This window comes from Myotis brandtii, unplaced genomic scaffold, assembly GCF_000412655.1.
Source record: "Myotis brandtii unplaced genomic scaffold, ASM41265v1 scaffold624, whole genome shotgun sequence".
NCBI lineage: Eukaryota > Metazoa > Chordata > Mammalia > Chiroptera > Vespertilionidae > Myotis > Myotis brandtii.
Window position 1 is genome coordinate 741,081 of NW_005370385.1, and position 25,899 is coordinate 766,979.

At 42.8% G+C, this 25,899-nt stretch overlaps 1 protein-coding gene across 4 annotated transcripts in view; it reads left to right on the top strand.

Moving 5' to 3' along the window:
* KMT2C (lysine (K)-specific methyltransferase 2C) overlaps positions 1-25,899 on the top strand; it is a 253,697-nt gene that overhangs the window by 208,813 nt on the left and 18,985 nt on the right. For 3 of the 4 annotated variants that reach the window (XM_014528209.1, XM_014528207.1, XM_005880067.2), the window contains 11 exons: positions 2,899-4,700; positions 5,656-5,767; positions 9,119-9,197; positions 10,823-10,886; positions 12,669-12,901; positions 16,194-17,873; positions 21,761-21,973; positions 22,585-22,749; positions 24,262-24,403; positions 24,530-24,677; positions 25,606-25,784. In XM_014528209.1, the coding sequence (XP_014383695.1) occupies positions 2,899-4,700; positions 5,656-5,767; positions 9,119-9,197; positions 10,823-10,886; positions 12,669-12,901; positions 16,194-17,873; positions 21,761-21,973; positions 22,585-22,749; positions 24,262-24,403; positions 24,530-24,677; positions 25,606-25,784 (4,817 nt within the window). The remainder of the gene's footprint in view (positions 1-2,898; positions 4,701-5,655; positions 5,768-9,118; positions 9,198-10,822; positions 10,887-12,668; positions 12,902-16,193; positions 17,874-21,760; positions 21,974-22,584; positions 22,750-24,261; positions 24,404-24,529; positions 24,678-25,605; positions 25,785-25,899) is intronic. The other variant, XM_014528208.1, reaches the window with a different exon arrangement.

The following is a 25,899-nucleotide window of genomic DNA, read 5'->3' on the forward strand; positions in this document are numbered from 1 at the left end:
GCGCCGGACTGCCCACCTCTCTTGTGTGGCGCCAGACCGCCCACCTCTCCCGCATGGCACCGGCCCTGCTTTGTCCAGATGGATGTCTGGATGACATCTGCCCTAATTAGCATATTACCCTTTTATTAGTATAGATTGATAATAGGAAAAATGGGTAATCTGGTAAAGTTTCATGGATGTATCGGTTGGCTCAACCATGGACAGTTTGGCAATAAAATACCATTTACTTACAGGAAGTTTCACTTAGAAATTTTTCTTTAATTTTTAAAAAAATATATATTTTATTGATTTTTTACAGAGAGAAAGGGAGAGGGATAGAGAGTTAGAAACATCCATGAGAGAGAAACATCCATCAGCTGCCTCCTTTACACCCCCTACTGGGGATGTGCCTGCAACCAAGGTACATGCCTTTGACCGGAATCGAACCTGGGACTCTTCAGTCCACAGGCCAACGCTCTAGCCACTGAGCCAAACTGGTCAGGGCTTCACTTAGAAATTTACAGACACAATGGTGCAGGTGTCCAAGGAAATCTATACAAGGTCATTCTTTTAGCCATTGGTTATAAATAGCAAAAAAGGTAGAAAGTATCTATCCACCTGTAATAGTAGTAAATAATAGCAATAGCTAACTTTATTACTTTGTGTGAAGCACTATTCTGTGCACTTCAGGTGTTTTATAAAACCTTTACAATGGTTCAGTTACACTCACTTTAGAGGTTGAGCATAAAAGGCTCAGAAAAAAAAAAGGTTAAATATATTATGGTATATCTGTGTTAATAGAATATAAGACAGCCATTAAAATGTTGTGCTTTAATAATTGAGAAGAAAGATATTTATGATTTATTGGGTGGAAAAAATAGACTGTATGCAACATAATTTCATTTGTATAAAACTACATAATTGCATAGATAAATATCTTGAATGATACCCAACAAGTTGATAGTGATTATTGGGAAAATTTTAATTTAAGTTGATACTTTATACCTTATATTTTTATATTGCTTGGATTTTTAAAAATAGAAGTTTTTATTGATTTTAGAGAGAGAGAGGAAGGGAGAGAGAGAGAAAAAAACATCGATGTGAGAGTAACATCCATCAGTTGCCTCCTGTACACACCCTGACCAGGGATTGAACCGCAACCTGGTCATGTGCCCTGACCAGGGATTGAACCCATAACCTTCTGGTGCACAGGACGATGCTCAATCAGAGCCACACCTGCCAGGGCTTGCTTGGATTTTTTACATTGGATAATCTTTTATGATAGAAAAATACCCAAAAAAATGCCACTTTCATTTAAACTTTCTTTTCTTTTCTTTTTTTTTAAATTACTTCATTTTCTCTTGTTACCTTTAGAAAGAAGATTTTTATTTGAAAATAGTTCAGATTTCTGGAATCTTGAGGTCAGGAAGGACTAGAATGAATTATATAGAAATAAAAATAAACCATAGCCCTAGCCAGTTTGTTTCAGTGGTTAGAGCATTGGCCCACAGACTGAAGGGTCCCAGGTTTGATTCCTTCCATGGCCAGTATCTTGGTTGCAGGCTCAATCCCCCTTGTGTGGGAGGCAACCAATCAATGTGTGTCTCATGTGGATGTTTCTCTGTCTTTCCCCCTCCCACACTAAAAATCAATGGAAAAAAATATCTTAAGTTGAGGGTTAACAAAATAAATAAATTAATTTAAAAAGTGAACTTTAGAGAAGTCTTTCAACACAGAGTATTGTGTGCTTTACTTAGAGGTTTTAGAACTATATGTAGACTTCGGGCACCCTCAGGAAATGGGTTTGTAAGGACAGACGAATGTGTTTTTTCCCTACCCCCACCCCAAACCTCACCAGTTTTGCAGTTGGACTTCCTTGCAAATAATTTAATTTTTTTGATCCACTGGATTTTTTAAACTTTTAATGAAGATCTTAAATAGCCCTTTATTTTAAAGTATTGACTGTGTTAGTGTTACCATGGCTACCTTATAGCCATAGGATGTAGTTTATGACACCCTCAAATCTCTAAAATGTAACCACCATGTTCAGTCAGAGCCTCCTGTGACATGATGAGTGAGGTTTCTCCTCTCCCCCAATTTTTTATTTTAGTTTACATTGTGAATATTTGTGGAGATTTTCATATGAAACGGATGTTCTCCTTCTGGACTTTTCATGGTGAGATAAGGTTATAAAGTCAGTGGGATTTTTGTTTGTTTTTGAAGTGGCTAGTAGAAAGGTCAAAGCCAAAGATATGCCCAGATATACTGAGGAGTGAGTTCTTTAAGATGACTCTTTTAGTTTTATTAGACATATTTTTTAGTCTAATACCTACCCCCATGTTACAGTCTTACCCTTATTTTCCTTTTTTCTTCCTCAATTTAATGTATGCCTGTTCTATTTCATATTTACTTGTAAACTGCCTTTCCTTCTCTCTAGAATGAGGTACAGTATAAATAATTAACTCATTTGTTAAATCTTGAGAGATGATGCCTGTTTCTGCCTCCTGTCTCCATTCCTTTCACGAAAATAGGTTAGTCCACCCAGTTGCCAGGCTTCTGCCTTTGTCTTCTGTGTACAGAGGCCCGTAAGTCTCTCAAGTACAATTCAGTTCTTGAGATCTCCTACCTTCATTCAAGCACCCACCCACCTCCCCAGTCAGTTTCCCCCGTAGAGCTCCCTAAATGCAGAAAAAAGAAATGGACTCAGATTCAGTGTTCATTATGGGTTCACTTAGCAAAAATTTATGTGCATATGGATACTTTATGAGTGCTTTTTAATCATGATAATTTCGTCTTTCCTAAGTCACGGTATTTGGCAACATTTGTATCTGAGTTTAATCTAAAACATTTCCTTTCCTCAACTTAACTCTAAATTTAATGTAATACTTAGTGTTTACTATTTGCTCTTTTTTCTCTTAGATTTGGGTTTCCAGGAGGTAATCATGGTACCCTGTCAAGTCAGGAACGCTTCCTTGTGCCTCCTCAGCAAATACAAGGATCTGGAATTCCTCCACAGCCAAGAAGACCAATGTCTGTAGATATGCCCAGGCCTTTAAATAACCCACCAATGAGTAATCCAGTTGGTCTGCCTCAGCATTTCCCACCACCGGGCCTGCCCGTCCCGCAGCATCACATACTTGGCCAAGCATTCATCGAGCTGCGGCACAGGGCCCCGGATGGACGACCACGGCTGCCCTTCAGTGCTCCTGGCAACATTCTAGAGGCACCTTCTCATCCACGACCTGGGAACTTTATTCCCCGGCTGGACGTTCCAGGCCCTAGACACACAGACCCCATGAAGCGACCTTCCCAAGGCCTACCTAATCAGTTGCCTGTGCATCCAAGTTTGGAACAGGTGCCACCCTCTCAGCCAGAGCAAGGTCATCCTGTCCATTCGTCTATGGTCATGAGGTCCCTGAGTCATCCCTTCAGTGGGGAGTTTTCAGAGGCCTCTTTGTCAACATCTACATCAGTTGAAACAACGTCTGATAATTTACAGGTAACTTCCCAGTCTGCTGATGGTCTTGAAGAAAAACTTGATTCTGATGACCCAACTGTAAAAGAGCTAGATGTTAAAGATCTTGAGGGGGTTGAGGTCAAAGACTTGGATGATGAAGATCTTGAAAATTTAAATCTAGATACAGAAGATGGAAAGGGAGATGAATTGGATACTTTAGGTAATTTGGAAACTAATGATCCCAACCTGGATGACCTTTTAAGGTCAGGAGAATTTGATATCATTGCGTATACAGATCCAGAACTTGACCTAGGAGATAAGAAAAGCATGTTTAACGCAGAACTAGACCTTAATGTCCCAATTGATGATAAGTTAGATAATCAGTGTGTATCTATTGAACCAAAAAAAAAGGAGCAAGAAGATAAAACTGTGGTTCCTTCTGATAAACATTCCCCATGGAAAAAATCCACTGTCACCAGTGAGATAAAAACAGAAGTACTGTCTCCAAATTCTAAAGGGGAAACCAAATGTGAAAGTGAGAAAAGCGATGAGGGTAAAGATCACACTGACACTCCCTGCTCCCAGGCTGCTGCTCACACAGACCTGCACAGCGGAGACGAGGCCCCTCCACAGTCCTGTGACGCAGACCTCGCTGACAAAAGAGCTCTTCGCGAAACCGCTGGCTCCAGCACAGGCGCTGCTCATGGACCCACTCAGCTGCCTGCTGAAGACACAGCCAGTTCTTGTGGCGTAACTGGGCCGACTCCGGTTCTTTCCAGTTTACTTGCTAATGAAAAGTCGGATACTCCAGACATGGAGCCGTTGGGGTCTCCACCACCAACGTTGCCCGTCTCAGCGTCCAGTCACATGCCAAGTTTGCCTCCTCCGCTGATGACACCGCCTGGTCATGTTTTGGATACTACCATGAACTCCAACGTGGCAATAGTCTCTAGGGTAAACCACGCTTTTCCTCAGAGTGTGCAGCTCAACCCGGGATTCCTTCAGGGTCAGTCAGCAGTTAATCATAGTTTTGGGACAGGAAAACCTACGGATCAAACTGTGCCCCTATCCAGTCAGTCTGGACCCCCGCCACTGGTGGTCCCTCCGACACTCACCCCGCAGAGCAGAGAGAGACCCCTCCTCCTGGACGAACAGCCTCTGCTGCTGCAGGACCTTCTGGACCAAGAGAGGCAGGAGCAGCAGCAGCAGAGACAGATGCAGGCCATGATCCGGCAGCGGTCGGAACCCTTCTTCCCCAACATCGGTAGGAGTGGCCTTTGGTTCAGTGGGAGTCACGGTGGGCTTCAGGGTGGTGTGCAGTGTGCTTGTAAGATTGCCGTGTTCACGACACACGTGGACTAGAGCACTGAGGGTCACACGTGATGAAGCCTTTAGATTCCTGCCAGCTCAGTTAAGAGGTTCAGAACTCTGAGTTTGACCTTCTTAGTCCTACTTACATTATTAACAGAAACAAGTCGTCTTATTCCTTCCTTCTAATCATTTATTTTCAGAGGCATTTAATTTAAAGAAATTATGATAGAAACAAACTCCTTAATGTCCATTTGTGTACTATAAATGCTTGGCAGTTTTTGGTTATATAAAGCTCTTTAACTTGTTTCCAATTGTTTACTAGTTTTGGGGAGGAAACCCACAAAACATCAACGCAGTAAAATTACCTGAGTGTCTCTAAGAGTAAAAATTAGCATATTGTCCCATCTCTTTTTCACTTCTATGCAAAGAGGTCTTTTCTCAGTAGCCTATCTTTATTGCAAAGCTATGCCCTCAAGAATGGATACATTTTTCTCTCAAAGGGTAGTAACTGATTTAGTGGAGTTCCTTAGTATTGGAAATAACTGTAAATTCTCAGGACATTAACATTTTGAAGCAGTTTTGATTAGCTTGTGAAAGTTTGGGTGAAAAGAATCTCACTGCTTTAGATTATTGCTGTCATTCCCCTTCAATGTGACAAGCTTTCCGTTTTCACTCCTGCAGGACTAAGGTATCCAAGCTTGCTTCAATGATGGGCCACTGAGATGCCATTAAATTTGGTTAAGGTCCCTTGTATCTCATCATTCCTTACCTAGCCTAGAAACCTGTGATAATGCTTATTAAATAATAAGGAATAAAAACCTCTAAATTACATCATGTTTGTGACAGTTAAGTGTAACTTGAACCAAGTACTATGAAATTAGTAACTTTAAAATATATTTCTTCTTTAGATTTTGATGCAATTACAGATCCTATAATGAAAGCCAAAATGGTGGCCCTTAAAGGCATCAATAAAGTAATGGCACAAAACAATATGGGCATGCCACCGATGGTCATGAACAGGTAGGTGAAGGTGTTTCTCATTCTTCCTTTGCATCAAGAAGTGTATGAAATTATTACTAGTTCCTACAAAGAATATACAGTACCTAAAAGCCACCCTATGTTCTAGCCCAGCCAGTGTGACTCAGTGTTTGAGCATCGCCCCAGGAACCAAGAGGTCACGGTTTGATTCCTGGTTAAGGCATATGCCTGACCTGTGGGCTTGATCCCCAGTGGAGAGGCCGGAGGCAGCCAATCAGTGTTTCTCTCGTCAATGTTTCTTTCCCTCCGACTTCCTCTCTCTCTCCAAAACTCAAATATATAAAAAAGCCCACTATGTTTTAGGAATGAATAGTATTTATATTTGTTGTGATATTAGCTGGATATGATCAATTTCCTTTAGTTTCAGGATAAACATAATAAAACATCATAGAAAGGCTTGTAAGATTGACATGAGTCTTGGGACCGAGATCTTTCATCCTACACAAAGATGAGAGGATAAGCAGGAAAATAGTAGTCAAACTGTGGAGATAAGACAATGGTTTCTTTAAGCCTGTGAATATTTTTTATACGATCAAAGGAATAATGTAGAGAAAAGTATGGGACTGAGTGAGCCAAGCTCTAAAGTGAAAGTCCCCAAACTAACTCAAATCAGAAAGAAATGGCAAGAAGAATAGGAAAGAGGGCATTGGAAAGTTAGGATAATTTGTATATCTTTTCACCATTAGCAGAAAAATGGAAATTATGCATTAAAGAATACTGTAAGAGTTGTTTGACCACGTGAATTTATGGAATTAGAGTACTTGTGCCAGCTAAGGGATATTAACTTCAGGGCAGTATCTTGTTTGTTTGTTTTGTTAACCCTCACCTGAGGGCATCTTTTTCCATTGCTTTTTCAGGGAGAGTGGAAAGGGGGCTGGAGGGAGACAGAGAGAGAAACATCGATGTGAGAGAGACACACGGATGGTTGCTTCCTGCATGCGCCCCAACTGGGGATGGGGAGTGAACCCACAATTGAGGTATGTGCCCTTGAACGGGACTCAAAACCCCAGACCCTTCTCTTTGCAGGCCAGTGTTCTAACCCATGAGCCATGCCAGCCAGGGCTATATCTTAAGTTTTTATCATGGACCACTGTCAGAATTATATGGCAACTTTAAAAAATGCATTTGCATTAATCCAACACAGACCTACTAAGTCAGAATATCTGCAGATGGCACTGGTCCTCTCTATTGGAGATCTCTGGTTGATAGCCTCTGTCAATAGTGAGGAGAAAGCCTCAAGTTAGCCTCATTATCTTGTTGAACAACTTTTATGAAAAGAATGATTATGGAATTGAATGTAAAATCTACATGAATTTAATAAGTGAGACTTCCGATTATTTAGGAGTCCTTAAAGGAGTAGTTCTTTCCATTTGTTGAGATAGTTTGGAAATGGGTAAGAAGTATTGTTGAGATCAAATAGAGATTTGCACTGTTGGACAGTATTTATTCACACTAATTCTTTATCATAGGGTTCTTTTTTATGTCATAAACCTTTTGATGCAGAACATTTTATATGCAAAACCAAAAACATACTACAAAGGAAATCAGTCATATTTGAAACATAGTTATTTAAATTTAAAAATTATGGCATATGTGCTTCTTGATGCTTTAACAAATTTAGCAGAAGGTCTAATAATTACCATAATTTCAAAGTAACAATGAATTAGAATATTAGTATGTGCAACAACTTTTGTTATGAAAGCAATGTGAGTTCTGTTGGTGACAAAGTCACACTACTGCTAATAATACTGTAGTTTGCTGTTTATAGTCAAAATAGAAGGAAATGCTAAACTTTGTTAGCACTTAGTTTAAAAGATGGGCCCCAGAATTAGAACCCCTGCTGTTTCAGCATCATAATTAGAGGTATTAGCCACGTTTTAGGCATAGCGTTTGCTATTCTACTGAGTGCTTTGAAGAAGTGGAGGTGTTAGCCCCTCAACATAGTGTGATAGGCTACTGAGGGTGATGGACAGTGAGTGATATTTGGATTAAGAGATCATTCCTGCCCAGGCTGTAGTGGGTGCAGGGGTGATAGGTGAATCAAAATATTGACCAGCCCTAGCCGGTTTGGCTCAGTGGATAGAGCGTCTGCCCACAGACCGAAGGGTTCTGGGTTCAGTTCCGGTCAAGGGCACGTATCTTGGTTGCAGGCTCAGTCCCCAGCCCTCTCACATCAATGTGTGTGTCTCTGCCTCTCCTCCTCCTCCCTTCTGCTCCGAGAATCAATGGAAAAATATCCTCAGGTGAGGATTAACAACAATAAAATATATTGGCCAATTTTTTTAAAGTATCTTTTTATTTATTTTAGAGAGGAAGGGAGAGGGATAGAGAGTTAGAATCATCAATGAGAGAGAAACATCAATCAGTTGCCTCCTGCACGCCCTGTACTAGGGATCGAACCCACAACCCAGGCATGTGCCTTGACCCGGAATTGAACCAGTGACCTTCTGGTTCATGGGTTGATGCTCAACCACTGAGGCACACCAGCTGGGCTGGCCAAATATTTTTAACCTTGTAGACTTTTTCTTGGTCTGTGACCAATTTTTAATTTGCTTTAACATTAGGTGTAGAAAATGTGTGAAGCTTCTTGAGAGGTGCATCTTTAGTTTAGAATACAAAATAGCTAAGTTACCTATTATCTTTACTTTTTCAGTTCAGAAAAGGCATTTTTAAAAATAAAGATTGGAGCCCTAACCGGTTTGGCTCAGTGGATAGAGTGTCAGCCTGCGGACTGAAAGGTCCCAGGTTCGATTCCGGCCAAGGGCATGTACCTTGGTTATGGGCACATCTCCAGTAGGAGGTGTGCAGGAGGCAGCTGATCAATGTTCCTTTCTCATCGATGTTTCTAACTCACTCTCTCCCTCTCTGTGAAAAATCAATAAAATATATTTAAAAAAATAATAAAATAGAGATTGGAAGAAGAAAAAAATTTTCTTAGAATGTATATAATAAAACTATTTCTTCATTAGATTTTTTTATCCAAAGAGTTGAATTAATTTTATTTTAGGGCATGATGAATCATGAATAGAAAGTGAAACTCTGGTGTGGCCTACTTACCACAGCTCACTGGTGGGCCTGGGGAAAGCCTCTGGGCCTCTTGCTTTCGTCATGAGTCAGGACTCACGAGTCAGCACGGCAGGAAGAGGCTGCACTTCAGAGAGGGTGGTGCGGAGGGTGAAGTGGGGTCGGCACACAGAAGACTGGGCCTTCGCAGATGTTCATGATGATGAGGACATGCCATTCTTTCTTCCCTGGAAGACAACATTGTTGAGCACTTAAAACAAGTGTAGTTGTAGATGCTTGTCATTTGACACCTAGTGCTTCCCTTCACAGGTTCCCCTTCATGGGCCAGTCGGTGACTGGAGCGCAAACAGGTGACGGCCAGACTCTCCTGCCACAGGCCATTCCTCAGGTATTGTCACCAAAACCACACTGTCCTGTTCCTGACAGACCTCTTCTGCCCAGCGAGGCCACTTCTAGGAAGACATAGGAGCTTAGATATCTGTTGAGCAGGAATAAAGACTTTCTTATTAAGACTAAAATTGACCACAGTTTCTGAAAAGGACCCATATATTTAAGGGTAGAAAGTTTTTGAGGGCAACCAAATGCGTAGGGTTTCTGATTCTACATTTATTTATTTTTATTGCTGATACTGTTACCGATGTCCCCACTCCCTCCTCCTCTGCTCCTCTCCACCCAGCCCCTCCAACTGCCGGCCTTCCCCACATAGTTGTCCGTGTCCATGTCCATGGGCTATGCATATATGTTCTTTGGCTAATCTCTTGGGTTTTTATTTTGGACTCCACAAAGACATTTTCATGTTCTGCATTTTGGATTTAATTCATTATTTTTAAAAATGTAAATCTATTATAAACAGTAGAATACTGATTGTAGTCATTCTATTTAGATACAGTCATGTTCTGCTATTTATTCCTTGGAATAATTTAGTCTTTTGAATATTCACCATTCATGATAATCATCTTGAAGTATAGATTTGAGTGTCAAGCAATGTTAGGGAAAGTAGACCTCATCTCATACAGAGTTTTCTTCAATGATTTTTTTTTCAATTTTCTGCCTAGATTTAAAAAACAAAACAAAAACTACCTGTTAAGTGACCTACTACATGTCTTTGTGGAATCTTCTTTTCTGCCCAGCAATTTGTGCTTCAGCTTTATTATGCTGATTACTATGTTTTTATTATTAAAAGAAGAGAGATCATCTTGCATCTCAGGCAGTGGAAAAAACATAGGCTTCATAGATGAGTTTTTATAAAAACTCAGTTCCACTCTAAATTTCCTGTGCAAAGTTTGTATACGTCCTGTGACCTGCATTTTTTCCTACCTGTCAAATGGTCCCCAGCCTCGCAGTGTAAGGGTTACATATAGCACATTCTGGCTGCTAGTGTCTTTTACAATTGTTACCTTGTGTACAGCTCATGTCTAACAGAACTTGTAACGACTGATAAATATTTTCTCAAAGTTAAACGTATTAGATTGTCTCCAGGGAATTGTGAAATTAAAAACTGTTTATTCAGTCACCCTGGAAGAAACAAGACATTTAATTTAAAAAATGAGACTAATATTTTCAGTTACTTGTACATGTTAGAGATGTCGGGTTTTGTTAATAAAGAAGTGTGTGCTGTGAAGTGGGAGCTAGTCACTCCAGAACCCATGTTTATGTCTTAATTGCAGAAGAAACCAGGTGGATTTCATAAAAAAGTGGAGTTTTACATGATCTCTAGCTATGTGCTAACAGTATTTGATTTGCCCTACTATCGTATTTCCGATGGATCATCCCGTTTTTCAACTGAAATCTATGACATGAAATAGTTCAGAGATAATTTAAAATTTTCAGAAAATAGGTTTTCACCACTCAACTCATCTACTTTTTATTAAAAGGAGAGCTTTAAAGATGTCTTAGGAAATTAAAGGGTTTTTTTTCACCCCCTTCCATTTCTTTCTCTTTCTTTTTAAAAAAATTTTCCCCCCTTTAACTGAAATGTGGAATAAACCTATTTGTAAATTTTACTTATTTTAGGATGGCAGTATAACACATCAGCTTTCTAGGCCTAATCCTCCAAATTTTGGTCCAGGCTTTGTCAGTAAGTATAAATCTAATAAGTCACCTGTTCTCTGGGGATTGCTTGTTTGCGCTCTGTGTTCTAAAAACGTGGAGTTAGTGTAGGTGTGTTTTTCAGTCTGAGTGCCCTCATCTTTTATAAAACCTTATTTGGTGTCTTTTCCTCAAGGCATGGATTTTCATTGCTTTTTTTCTCTATGCATGAAGAATTATAGTTAGGTAAATATTTTAATACAGAAAAATCACCTTTCCCATTCTCTTCAATATTGTTGCTGGGTTTTTTGTTTGTTTTATATGTAGATTGGGCACTTTACAACTAGAATTTAGCCTTTTCTTGCTCTAATGACTGTCTGCCTCTGTGACAAGGACACTAAATGGGAACAACATAGGAAATGTGCTTAGGAATCATTTGGGTTAGCAGCATGGTGTGAAGGGCAAGGATGCAGGATGCCACTGAGTCCTTTTGAGTTATCTCCAGGGGTCCCAAGGTGGTTCAGGATAGTATTTAAAGTTCTCCCCAAACTGAACCTTTCTGAAATCTTCAGACTGTTTAGCTAACTTTTTTTTTTCACCATTATTTTTCATTTTGCTCACCTCTGCTCTCCTGGTTCCAGAAACCAGAAAGGCTTTCCTTGCGGTAGGTCTCATTCTACCAGAAGCAGAACTTCTGAAACCTTGTTGAAAAAGCCTGTTCTTAAAAAAATGCCCTTCAAATTTAGACTAGATTTCAAGTTCATACATGTCCTGGGACTTCTGGGTTTAGGAACAAACCCAAAGTCTGACCCATTAAAATTCCCCTGCATTAATTATTATCACAATTTGAACACATTTCGCATTAAAAACAAACTGCTGTAACCAACTGGCTTTTTCTGGCTTTACTGTGCCCATTGATTGGCTTTGGTTGCATTCTCACTGTATGACAATATTGTTATCACTGATGTAATTTTTCAGCGAATTTCCTTCCTGAAATTGTACTTACTCATTTCTTTGTCTTCAAAAAGGTATATTCTGAATTTCACTACCATGAGATGACTTTTTTTTTTTAACTTGGAATCAGTGATGTGAAGTGCCCTTAAAGAATAAAGAAGGACTGTTGGTACAAGATGAAGAGATATAACTATTTTGGGGCAATATCAATGACAGTCATAAAAGTAGTCAAGATTTTACTTGGTTAATTAAAGATTTTACTTTGCTTACTTACACAAGTACTAAATTATAAAATTCATAAGTTACCAATGTTTTTAACTTAGAGATTTCCATTATAAAACATAGAGTTCAGATTGTCCTTTCTAAGGCATTCTAGGTTCCCTCCCTCTCGGTTTAGGACATGTTTTCACTATTGAGAAATAGGGTAACCCTTAAAACTTAGGGAAATTAACATGGGAAAGGATACCTAACCTTTGCTTTGGACCTTAATAGGATACATGTGTCTTACTTTGTCTCTTCAAAGTCTGTAAATGTGACTTAATGAAATACACACATGAGTTAGAGAACTTGGTAGTTGAGCAGATTGTTTTTATCTGTTAGATAAAAGTCATCTGCTTTCAGAAACTGGATTTATAGTCTTGATAAGTATGAAGGTAGCCTGTGAACTAAAAACATGCATTCTTTGGTTTTCTCAAATAAATATTTTCCTAAAATCTCGTACTTTATAGTTACATTATGGTCTAATGTTTAGTATCATGTTTTCAGAATACCTATTACAAGGTCATGGTAAAATGCATTTCCTTACAAAACGGATGTGTGTAACTTTTTATTGGGCTCTAGAAAATTAACAGCGCTGAATTTTTCATTATCCCCTCAGATGACTCCCAACGTAAGCAATACGAAGAGTGGCTTCAGGAGACCCAGCAGCTGCTTCAGATGCAGCAGAAATACCTCGAAGAACAAATCGGCGCACACAGAAAATCCAAGAAGGCCCTCTCGGCCAAGCAGCGCACCGCCAAGAAGGCCGGGCGTGAGTTCCCAGAAGAGGACGCGGAGCAACTCAAGCATGTGACTGAGCAGCAGAGCATGGTTCAGAAGCAGCTGGAGCAGGTAACGGCCGCGTCTGCACGGCGGGCAGGCGTTGGCGAGTGGACGCAGGGCTTCATTAGTGTTGGGCAGACGCAGGAGCAGCTTGTGGGCCTCTCACTAACCGAGGAAGTGACAGCCAGTCCTGTCCCTGGAGTAGTAGTCACACAGCACATATTTAATAAGTACCACTGAAGAGGTTAACTCATAACCCTGACCTAGAGGAGCCACTTCCACACTCTGGTATGAAACCTGGGACAGCCAGGGAAATCCAGGTACTTTCCCTGCCTAAAAAATCCCTCTGGGGGTCCTCAGCTCCACTGAGCACAGAGCTCACGGGGAACCCTGGTTCAGGCGGGAACAAGAATTGGGCCCCAGAAGTATTTGTTCACTTGGAGTTGACCTTAGCTTGCCCGTGGTCTTTAGTTCCCTGGTTTCTAGTGAAATTTCAGATAAAGCAGTTGAGTCATTCTGGTGATTCATTTTCATAGTATTTTTATTAATATTTCTAAAATACGTGGTATATTTTATGAAAAGTACTCATTTCTGAAAAATGAAACCATTCTGCTGTTATCTTCCATTACAAACCAGGTATTTCTCAAAATGTTCATTGAAGTAACAATTATACTTAAAAAGAAGTAAAACTTTAACTTTTTATTGAAAATTAAACAGTAACTGTTCAAGATGGGTTAAGAGCCCGCTCCTAGGTATTTACCTAAGTGCATTAAAAACTTGGCTTCACACAAAAGCTTGTACACAAATGTAAGAGCTCTATTCATAGTCACCAAAACCTGGAAACAACCCAGGTATTCTTCAGTGGTGAATTGTTGGGCAGAGTGTTGTGTGTGCAGTGGAGCACTACACAGAATTACTTGAATGGATCTCGAGAACATTATACTGAGTAAAAGATGCAAATCCCCAAATATTATAGGCTACTCTATTTGTATGACATTCTTGAAATGACAGAGTTATAAAAATGGACCATAGAGGTTTCCAGAGCTAAGGGATGAGGGAAGAAGGTGTGACTGCTAAGGGGTGGGTCACATGAAGAAATTTTCTTTTTTTAAAAATATAATTTATTGATTTTTTTACAGAGAGGAAGGGAGAGGGAGAGGGATAGAGAGTTAGAAACATTGATGAGAGAGAAACGTCGATTCAGCTGCCTCCTGCACACCTCCTACTGGGGATGTGCCTGCAACCAAGGTACATGCCCTTGACTGGAATCGAACCTGGGACCCTTCAGTCCGCAGGCCGACGCTCTATCCACTGAGCCAAACCGGTCAGGGCTGCAGGAATTTTCTGTATCTTGATTGTGGCGATGGCTACACCAATGTCTCTGTGCGTTAACATTAATGGAATTGTCCACCCAAAAAGTCACCTTTGCTTCTAACTGTCTATTTGAACTTTTAAAATAAAATTGAAAAGTAATCTAAATGTTAATATAGAAAGGGAGGCATTCAGAGTAGATTGACAGAAATCGGAGTGTTTTCTGTGTAATGAACACTCTATTAAACAACCTTCTCTACCACCTTCCAAAGACGTGAGTATTAAATCATGGCACACACGAAGGATCTGAGTCCTCCCAGAGGCAAGTGCATGCTCACTCACACTGACTATGGAATTAGGGGTTTTGACTCAAATGACTTATCTGCAAGCTACACTGGGGCTAATCCAGAGTGAGAGGTTTCTTTTCTCTTTAAATTTACTCGCTGGGTTTGTGCTTATTGCAAGTAAATGTTCTTTTAAGGGTATTTCTTATAAAGTAATTTTAGCATTTTCATTGCCTTCAGTGTATTTTTGTAACTTCTCTATGCTAAGGGCCTAATTTTATATCCATGCATCAGATACTTACAGAAGCTAATACTGAACTTGGAAAATGGGCATGCCATCTGTTACTGTATAGTTGTCAACAATCCATTGTATCTCAGTAAAGTAAGCAATTGCTGACAATGTTTTCTGAAGTATTTTTAAATGTCCTGGGAAAGGCAGGGACCACCACCTTCTATGTTCCAGGTACTGAGGTGTTCAATGTCTATCAAACTGCTTCCCCAATCCAGTGGTTCTCAACCTTCCTAATGCCACGACCCTTTAATACAGTTCCTCATTTTGTGGTGACTCCCAACCATATAATTATTTTTGTTGCTACTTCATAACTGTAATTTTGCTACTGTTATGAATCATCATGTAAATATCTGATTGCAGGATGTATTTTCATTGTTACAAATTGAACATAATTAAAGCATAGTGATTAATCACAAAAACAATATGTAATTATATATGTGTTTTCCGATGGTCTTAGGCAACCCCTGTGAAAGGGTCGTTCGACCCCCAAAGGGGTCACGACCCACAGGTTGAGATCCGCTGCCAGTTTACTGCCAATCCAATGCCAGTAAACGGGTCAGAAAAGATAAGAAAGTAAGTTAGAAGTTACACAGCTACTGGAGAGCAGGTCAGAACCATCACATGCAGAGAATGTGCCAGTTGGCCAGGGAAACTGTTAGAACTACTGGTATAATATGCATACATCCAAAATGGGAGTGGTTTTGAAGGATGCGAATGTCACCCAGAGCCTCTCCCTCCCAGCTCCCTAAGGGAGGCCATGCGCCCCCAGGACTCGGGCAGTGTCTCCCTGGGGATGAGTCTATGGCATCTTGCACTGGGGCACAGAGGATTTTGGAATGAAGTAACTGGCACCAGTCAGCTAGGGCGCTACTAGGAGCTATTCAGAACATTACCTTGGGCCTGTACACATTTCAGAAATCATCACTTGAGCATGTTAGCTGTTAAATGCAGAGTTTTCCAATCCAGTCTTTTTAACCTGAAGGGGAGGGTGTGGAACACATGCTAGTAATTATCCTAACATGTCGAGCCATTTTGTATATTGAAGAAGTGAAATTGTAACATGTTTCAATGGTAAATTTGAGTTAAATCTCACAGCTACTCTAAACTTGTGTACTAATGTCACTTCTAAGGTGTCACAGTTAATGATTTCTGTGGAGTTTTTATTGTTTTGTGCAGTTTAAATAGTTTGACTTTCACAGTAAGGTTTTCTTACTATTCATTTCAGAAAATTGTTTCGAATTTGTTTTTGGTATTTCATAAGTAAAGAAATTTTACAGATGATAGAAAAATTCTATTGTTAAAAAAGATTGGCAATCTTTAGTTAATGCTTATCAATCCAACTTTTTGTGATTTTGCCCTTTGCCTCAGCCAAATACTTTTGCCTGTATTAAGATCGAACTGCTTTCGGTATAACCCCCAAAGCCCTTGGGCACCTGCAGCACCATCCATGAGTGAGATTTAACTCTTCTTCCAGATCCGGAAGCAGCAGAAGGAGCACGCGGAGCTGATGGAGGATTACCGGATCAAGCAGCAGCAGCAGCAGCAGCATGCAATGGCCCCACCTGCTGTCATGCCCAGGGTGCCGCCCCCCATTCCCGGAGCTGCCCCACCTGCCATGGGCCAGCCCACCTTCCCCCTGGTGGCCCAGCCACTGCAGCACTCAGCTGTCATTCCTGGCCACACCAGCCCCGTGCGGATGCCTAGCTTACCTGGATGGCAGCCTCCCAGTGCCCCTGCTCACCTCCCCCTCAACCCTCCTCGGGTCCAGCCTCCAGTTGCCCAATTACCAATGAAAACGTGTACATCAGCCCCAGGGACAGTGCCCAATGCAAATCCACAGAGCGGCCCGCCTCCACGGGTGGAGTTTGATGACAACAACCCCTTTAGTGAAAGTTTTCAAGAACGGGAACGGAAGGAGCGTCTCCGAGAACAGCAGGAGAGGCAGCGAATTCAGCTCATGCAGGAGGTGGACCGCCAGAGAGCCCTGCAGCAGAGGATGGAGCTAGAGCAGCATGGCCTGACTGGTCCGGAGTTGAGCGCAAGGACAGCCGTGCCCCAGGCCCCATTCTATGGCCCTGACCTGCCTTGTGACTTCCTGCAGCCCCCACGGCCCCTTCAGCAGTCTCCTCAACAGCAGCAGCAGGTGGGCCAGGTTTTGCAGCAGCAGAGCCTGCCACAAGGGTCTGTTAATTCACCCCCCACCCCAACTTTCATGCAGACCAATGAGCGAAGACAGATAGGACCCCCCTCGTTGGTCCCTGACTCGCTGTCAATTCCTGGCGGGAGCCCAACCTTCCACCCTGGTAAGCAGGCGCACAGCAGTCTTCCCGGGGCTGGCTTCCAGCAGTCCCCCGTGAGGGCTCCTTTCACACCTGCCTTGCCCACAGCATCGCCAGGAGCCAACAGCAGTCTCCCCTGTGGCCAAGACCCTGCCTTAACCCATGGACAAGGTTACCCCGGATCGGCCCAGTCTCTCATTCAGCTGTATTCTGATATCATCCCAGAGGAAAAGGGGAAGAAGAAAAGAACAAGAAAAAAGAAGAAAGATGATGACGTGGAGTCCACTAAGGCCCCGTCCACTCCACACTCAGATATCACTGCTCCCCCGACCCCGAGTGTCTCTGAAACTACCTCCACACCCACAGTCCACACGCCCAGCGAGCTGCCTCTGCAAGGAGAGCCCGAGCCGGGGGAAGCAGCTGGCTCATCGGTTGCAAGCGCGGCCGCAGGCCAGCGGTGTACAGACCTGGAAAACAGCCTGCCCCACGAGGAGTTCTCACAAGGAACCCCCCATCAGCAGACGTCTGCCACTGCAGGGGCGGACACGCGACCCGCGAGCACTCCTGCCACGGTTGAAGAGGTCAAACCGGAGATGGCCGAGCCCCAGCAGTGCCCAGGCCCCGAGGGGCCTCCCTCAGAGGGACAGGCTGGGAGTCAGGCAGCAGACGCAGCTGTCGTCTGTCCCATCTCCTCAGGGCAGAGCCCTCCCCCTGCTGCCAAAGGAGATTTGGGCAATGAGCTTCTGAAGCACCTGCTGAAAAACAAGAAGGCCGCTGCCCTCGTGACCCAGAAACCTGAAGGCACTTGTTGCTCACAAGACGACAGCACGAAGGACAGCAAGCCGGCGGAGAGGCAGAACCCAGCCAAAGGACCGGTAAGTGAGCCCTGCCCGTGCAGCTGTCCCTGTTCCCCTGGCGGGTGGCCGCGCAGGGCCCCGTGTTCATGCCAGCTCGTGCGGCCTCCGCCTCGACAGGACCGCTTTGTTTTCTGACTTTGCCTTCATGGATCCCATGTTTTGATGTAGACACATAGATGTTAAGTGATGATGTGTATACTTTGTTCTTCAAAACTCAGAGACTTGGTGACGCTTTTCAGATGTGACCTGGGCCTGTCGGCTGATCTCTTCCCACATCAGGCTGCTCTGACTAAAGCAAAGAAGCACATGTGTATCTTACTGGGAAAGTGTGTGTTTTCCACTGGCCTTTGAAACACACCCAGGCTCCCTCAGGCAGCCCCCATGTCGCATGTACTAACACGTAATGTTATACAAATGCAGCCCTACACACAGGTGCTAGTTTATCTTTGTCCTTTTTCATGTATCAGTAGTTTGCTCTTTTGTTTGCTTTTGTTTTTTATTTTTCCCTTTTACGAAGGGCCGTGTAAATACATCTTTACAAGATTCCAGCCCCCGCATTTTAATGAACTTCCATGAGATGGTTCTAACTGGGGTTCCTGGGTCACAGGAACAGTTTTGCTTCTTTGTCTTTCAGAAGCTGTAGTATGTTCCTATGTATTCATAAGCTTTCCCACAGTGCTGCTCACATTGCGTTTCCATTTTTTACAGTGATATCTAGTGGTACAGAGCCTAGCTTTAGGCAAGTGTTGGCTTCCTTTTCTCTTGTTTGACTGTTCAGTAGAGGGTGGCTGTTGAGTCGATAGATATATGTAATTTTTGTAAATTTCAGTTAGTGGTAATACTTTCTCAGCCTCTTTGTCACCAGCAGATATGCCCAGTCTCCAGCTACCCCCTGCCCCTCGGGACAGTGAACTCTTGCAGTGCCTGAGTGCCCTTATGTCCTCCCCCTCCCACGTGCTGTGTGGCCCGCAGCTCCCCTTGGCGTTTACATCCAGCCAGTGTCTTCTTCCTTTGAGAACTCAGTTCTGGAACCGTCTTCTCCAGGCGCCTTTCTCAAACACATCTTGCAGCCCCTGCTCACGTGCTTAGCAAGGAGTCAGCACTCGGATAGTGAAGTGAAGTCCTAATAATGGCGATCAGGTAGAGAAAGGGGTGAGATTAATCATGTATGTATAAATGTTTGGGTTCTGGGGGGGCTCGCAGGGGCAGGCACACTGTTACCAGGGGTAACGAGTCCTGACCACACTCCTGGCGTTGGGCCGTGCTGAGCACTTGTCCTGGCATATCATTATCCCCACTTTGCAGATGAAGAACTTCATGTACTTTGTAGTCCCATGTAGGCAGCATCGTTGTGGCAGGAGTTGGATAGGCCCAGTGCTTCTCCACACTGTTCCCCCTCATCAGTTGGGATTAGGAGAGGGGCACCCTCCTCGTCGGAGTGGGGGGTCCCACCACTCCCATTTGGATGAAGTCTGTGTCTCAGCACTTCCCAGCTGTCGTCCTGGGAAGCACCCTTTCTGTACCTCGCTCTCCTCACCTGTAAAACAGGATCTACATCCCCTGTTGTGTGGGGTTGCCACAAGGATTGCAGAAGTTAAAGCACAAACAGTGCTTGTAATATTTTATAAAAGGTTCATACCTTTGACCCACCAACTGTACATTTAGGAATCTGGCATCAGCAATGTAAGATTCTAATATGTGCAAAGATGTAACTACATGAATAGCTAAGATCCTGTCTCTACTAACAGAGAAAAAGAGAGAAAAAACAACAACCTAGACTCACTATAGCAGCTATTGGTTAAATCATTATTTAATGTCTCAAAGTCTGAATGACATACAGGGTTTTCTGCAGCCATTTCATTTTGCTATGTAAGAATGTTCAATGTCATGGGGAACCTGTCAAGTTTCAAAAGCAGCAACCAAACAAAAGAAAGCAAAGTGCAATCTGTTGTATTTTTTAAAAATTATTTTATTTTTCAATCTGTTGTATTTTTAACAAAATACATGTAGGCACCCATAAAAGATCGCAAACCGATACATTAAAATGTTGACTGTTTTAATTTGTTTTGTTTTTTAATCCTCACCCGAGGATATTTTTCCATTGATTTTTAGAGAGTGGAAGGGAGAGGGAGAGACAGAGAGAAACATCAATGTGAGAGAGACACATTGATTGGTTGCCTCCCACATGCACCCTGACTAGGGCTGGGATCGAGCCTGCAACCAAGGTACGAGTCCTTGACTGGAATTGAACCCAGGACCCTTCAGTCTGCAGTCCAACGCTCCACTGAGCCAAACCGGCTAAGGCAAAATGTTGACTTTTTAATCTCAGGCATACTTTCCGATGATTTTTGTGTTCTTCTATAGTTAAATGTGTTCTTTGAAATGTAGTAATATCAGCTTTCTAAGGGGTTGTTGTGAGGATTAGAGATAATGTCTGCCTGGCCCACTCACACTTACACACGCGATTACATATTAGTCTCTTATAAGCCAGTGAGCAATCTTAGGCACTTGCTCTGCAGACTGCAGTCCTTGGGATCAGCAGTGTGACCTCACCCAGAGCTTTTTCAGAAATGCAGAATCACATGCCCAACACAGACCTACCGATATGTTCTCATAAGATCCCAGGAAATTCCTATACATATGCAGAGGACGGCTCTAGGACTGAGGTTCCCCGAACTAATGTGTCAGAATCACCTGGAGCCCTCACTCCCAGGTGTCTGATTCAGCAGGTGTGGGTGGGGCCAGAGAACATGCATTTCCAACCCATCCAGGTGATGCACACTCTGAGAGCCTCGAATCCGGCCCAGGTGGGTGGGCAGTCTGAGCTGCTTCCACCTCTTCTTTGTAGGAGCTAAGAATGGTTTATACATGTTTAAATGGTTGGGGGAAAAAATCTAATGAGTAATATTTTTCAACATGTGAAAATCACACCAGATTCAAGGTTCAGTGTCCATGAATTTAAGTTTTATTGGGACACAGCCAACCTTGTCATTTATGGATGATCCATGGCTGCCTTTGCAGTATTGGGCCGAGAACTGAGTAGCTGGGACAGATGCTGTATGGCCCACAGAGGCTAAAATGTTCACTACTTGGCGCTTTGCTGTCCGTGCTCTAACCCATTTAGATTATATCTGGAAACTATAATCTTCAAAACCCTTAAAGATTCATTAAAAGAAGTTCAGCAGCTATAGTTGCCTATAGCAAATTTAGAAATAATGGCCCTAAAGAAAACTCCTGTATTTTTAGGTATCAATAGCACTGACTTAAAAACCTCTTCAAGGACTGATTTATTCTCACTTCTTAATTATAAAGACAAAAGTAAAGAAAGGTTTGTTTGCTATCACGTAAGTTCTTTTTCATCGACTCCAAGTAAACAGCAATAGGCAGTGAGTCAAATGCATGATTGGAAGCTGATCTGAATGCCCAGTGTTGTTGTTTATTGATCTGAGGCCAGTTCTCAACTAGAGGTGTGCAAGGTAAGGCTTCTCTGGAGCCTGCCATTGTCCTGCTGGCCTTGTACTTACCCACGCCGCAGGGGAGCCCAGGACAACTCGGCCAGACCCTGTGCGCAGGCCACAGCAGGGACTGGAGCTCTGGTCTGTCGCCGGCACAGCACGGCTCGGCTGTGCTCCAAGTCAGGCTGTAGCAGTGCTTCCTCTGGAAGAGAAAGGAGCCAACTTAGGAGTTCTGCTCTTACCTCCAGCTTTGTAGCTCACTGACTTCCACACTTGAGAATGTTTGAAGAAAGGGATGATATTTTCAGAAAACAGTGAGAGCATTCGATGCCACTGTCTCCCCTCTTGAATTTTACTCCTCATGTTAGGAATGTGTGTCAGGGATTAGTATGAACTGCAAATCCATGTGTGAACAGTCCACTTACTTCTTCACTTTTCCAATTACATTAGCAAACTCTGGGAGCTCACACGCAAGGTGGTTTTGGATGTGGTAACAACCAGCTGCCAAAAGTAGATGGAGGAAGTGAAACCAAGAAACCACGAGGCAAACGGACCCAGAGGACAGGAGAGAAGGCAGCTCCTCGCTCAAAGAAAAGGAGAAAAGACGAGGAGGAGAAGCAGGCTGTGTGTTCTAGCAGCGACACCTTTACCCACCTGAAGCAGGTGAGCCTTTCAAGGATGTGAGAACATCAAATGCATTTTTAGCCCTGAAGTAGAGAGTTACAGGGATAAAACATATCTCAGCAAGGAGCCCAGTGAGTTCCTGTTTGCAAAACTGCAGCTTATCCGAAAGCACAGTACAAATGCATTGGCAGGTGATGGTCAGGGCAGCAGCTCAGCAGCTCAGCAGCAGAGGAACTCTGTCCACATTACCTGTGAGGCTAAACACACAGACGTGCAGCTGCTGGTCTACCCCAGGCAGCGCTGCTCCTGGACCTTGTGATTGTCACCAAGGTGGGGCGTGGCCTCTGAGAGGTGCTACTGGGCGCCGGGCCTGGTTCACACCGTGACTCTTGCTGAGCAAAGATAAGGACGTGGTTTCCTTGTTAGATGCCTGGTAGCATCTCCTTAAAACAGACAAGAGTGGAGCCTATTTTAAAGTCGATCTTAAAGATTCAGCAGTCTCTCATTTATTCCAGCATTTTGCTACTTGAAATTTTTAAGTCTTATTTTTCTCAAGCCTGTTTGACTAAGTTGCCTCGGGTCTTAGAAAAGTTGAGAATCGCCCTGTTTTGTTTGCCGTGTACATTACTCTTAAATGTGTTTTTTAATAGCAGCTCTCTCTGCTCCCTCTAATGGAACCAATCATTGGAGTGAACTTTGCGCACTTTCTTCCTTATGGCAGTGGCCAATTTAATAGTGGGAATCGACTTCTAGGAACTTTTGGCAGTGCTACCCTTGACGGGGTTTCGGATTACTATTCTCAGTTGATCTACAAGGTATGTTTCTTTGCCAAGGTGTCACCTCGCTTCCTCGCTGGATACGTAGCAGCATTGGCAGAGCTTGTCTCATTTTTTCCGTCTAGTTTACATCTAATCTTCCAAGTTTCATTTAAACTTCAGTTTAGCTACAAGGTTAACATTTTTCTGGTGAAGTGTTTCTGATGTGAACATTTGAGATTTTTGTAGAGGAAAGATTAAAAATTGTGAAAAATATCCATTGTGTATTTCCATGGCGGAGAAAATACAGTGTGGGGCAAAAGTAGGTTTACAGTTGTGAGTATGCAAAATAATTTATTCTTGTATTATTACTTATTAATTATTGAATTATTTTCCACACGAGCAACTGTAAACCTACTTTTGTCCCATCATGTATTTCCCTATAAGCTTTATTAACTCTTAAAACAAATCTAAGTTAATAGTAAATAATGAGGATTAAAACCATAGTTAGGCATTTACCCTGAAAAATTAAATGAAAAATATTTTTAAATGTATTTTATTTAATTAGGTACTAATTACAATTATGCATTAATTCTTAGACTACTAAAATATCATACCTAAGTTTTACACCAAGTTTTATAAAAGCCTCATTAGACACTCTTCGTTTTACATCTAACTTCTGCAAAAACAAATCTTTTTTGCAACAATATTTGAGAGTATCGCCTGTTTTCCTGAGGACTTCTCTTCTCACTTTACTGTTCAGCCTGTTCCCGGTGATGCTCATTTCTGCTGGTGTTGGCTTTCTCTTCAGCTAGAGCTGGCCTGCCTCTCGTAAATGCCTTCTGTCTGCTGCAAGCTGTTCTCCAGCACAACTGCGTCTTCATGAAACCCTTGGTCTCTGTCAGATTAGCATTTCACCTTGCCCTTGATTTGCATGTTGTTATTGGTAGATTCCCACAATCAAAAGTAAATGACAAATTGGTGACAAAGGTGAAGCAGGGAGAAATGTTTGGAGGAGGAACTACATTTGTGAATGACTCAGTCATTTTAGTATTATTGCTCCTGCTTTTGCTTAGAGATTTTGGACAATCCAGATTCTAATATCTAGGATATGAGTTGCAATGATAGAATTAGGGCCACAAATTCTCAATTTTTTATAGAACTGGGGCATATCTTAATGAGAATTTAATAAAGGAATTTTTGAGAACTTTCTACAATTTATTGCTTGAATTTTAAAACTGTCCTTCACTGGCTACAGCTTGAAAAGAGTTGTATAGGATTGAATCAGGTGTAATGTAAATTTGCTTCTTACTGTCAGAGCTGAGCGCTCAGGCTGGGCCAAGTAAGTGAAGGATAGTACGCTCACGCTGTCATGAGTGTGTGTTCCACTAGGAAGCCTCTTGGCTTGGACATTTATTTTTCTTCTTGGTGTGAGTTAGGGAGGAAGAGGCACCTTGATTACATTTCTGTAGCCTTGCTCCCATGTGCTAAGAATTCACAGAACTATATTTTACAAGGTCATGGCTTATATGCTCAGTAGCATGTAATTTAAAATTTTTTGGTCTCCTGCAGCAGAATAATTTAAGTAATCCTCCAACACCCCCTGCCTCTCTTCCTCCTACACCACCTCCTATGGCCTGTCAGAAGATGGCAAATGGCTTTGCGACAACTGAAGAGCTTGCTGGAAAAGCCGGAGTGTTAGTGAGCCACGAAGGTACGATGGGGCCTCGCTGGGACCCCTTGAGGAGTGTGCCTTTGCCAGCGGACGGGGAAGGTTGTGATGGTCTTCCCACTCAGCAGTTCTGACTAAATGTATTCATGGTTGTGTTTGCTTTTCCAGTTACCAAAAGCCTCGGACCTAAACCATTCCATCTGCCGTTCCGACCGCAGGACGACTTGCTGGCCAGAGCCATTGCTCAAGGCCCAAAGACCGTCGATGTGCCAGCGTCACTGCCCACACCACCTCACAACAACCAGGAGGAGTTAAGGTAGTAGCTTTTTTTTCACAGTATTTTGTAGTTTTTCCATATTTGTGTAATGTATGTATGTATGTATGTATAATGATGTCTGTAGGAATACCCTGTAAAAACATTTAAGAGGCAAAATTTGGTGAATAATTTTCTTCAGAATTTGAAGTTTATAAAGCATTCTTGCTATTAAACAAAATTGGTTTGTGAATTGTTGAAATCTCATAATAATCAGACAGACATTAAGACAAAGGGAATTTCCATGTAAAATATTTCAAAAGGTCATTATCCTTTATAAGCTGTGAATGTGATTGATTTGGTCTGTTGATGCTCGCAGAGTCTAAAGTAGAAGACAAGTCACAGGCATCAGAGGTGCTTATTTCAGGACTCCTTTGTGTCAGTTCTTTAGTCCCAGGAATCTAACTGGGGGCTGTCAGGTGCTTCCGTGCTTCATCAGGTCCTTCTGTCTCCCTTGGAAGGTTTGGTAACTACCTTCTACTGATGAGACGTCATTGAGTCTACGTCTCTTACTTTATTAACGAGGCGGCTGTGGGCCAAAGCGGAGAAGTGACCGGTTCAGATTGAGAACCCAGGTCTCCTTTTCCTCCTGTGCCTCTGCCAGAAATCGAAGTCTGTGACTCGAGAGCAGCTGGGGGCGGCGGCCTCTAGTGTGCGTGGGTACCCCGGGCAGCAGTCCACCCGTGCCGGCTTCCCCAGGGACTCAGTCCGCAAGCTGTGCTTGGGTCTCCTTTAGCATGGCAGCATCTCCCGGGGGAGGAGTGGGGTTCATGGGGTGTCCCACACTCTTTAGCCTGAGACCACACTTGTCCTCCAACCCCATTTTCCTTGGCAACCTCTAGCTTCTCATGCCACTGCCATGTCCAGAGAACTTCACGGTCCCTCTGGTGGAAGGGCCCACGTTGATGTGTCGCATTGATTTTTCTTGTAGGATGCAGGACCACAGTGCTGATCGGGACAGTCCTGACAGCTTTGTCCCCTCATCCTCTCCTGAGAGTGTGGTGGGGATGGAAGTAAGCAGATACCCTGATTTGTCCTTGGTCAAAGAGGAGCCCCCGGAGCCTGTGCCGTCCCCCATCATTCCAATTCTTCCCAGCAGTGCCGGGAAAGGTAGGAGGGACCTCGCTTGGCCTTTTCTGGCAGTGTGCTGATCTACTAAAGCTCACATTTTGGTTTTGAAAAACATTAACATTCGGTCTTCCCTGTCTCCCTCCCTCCCTCCCTC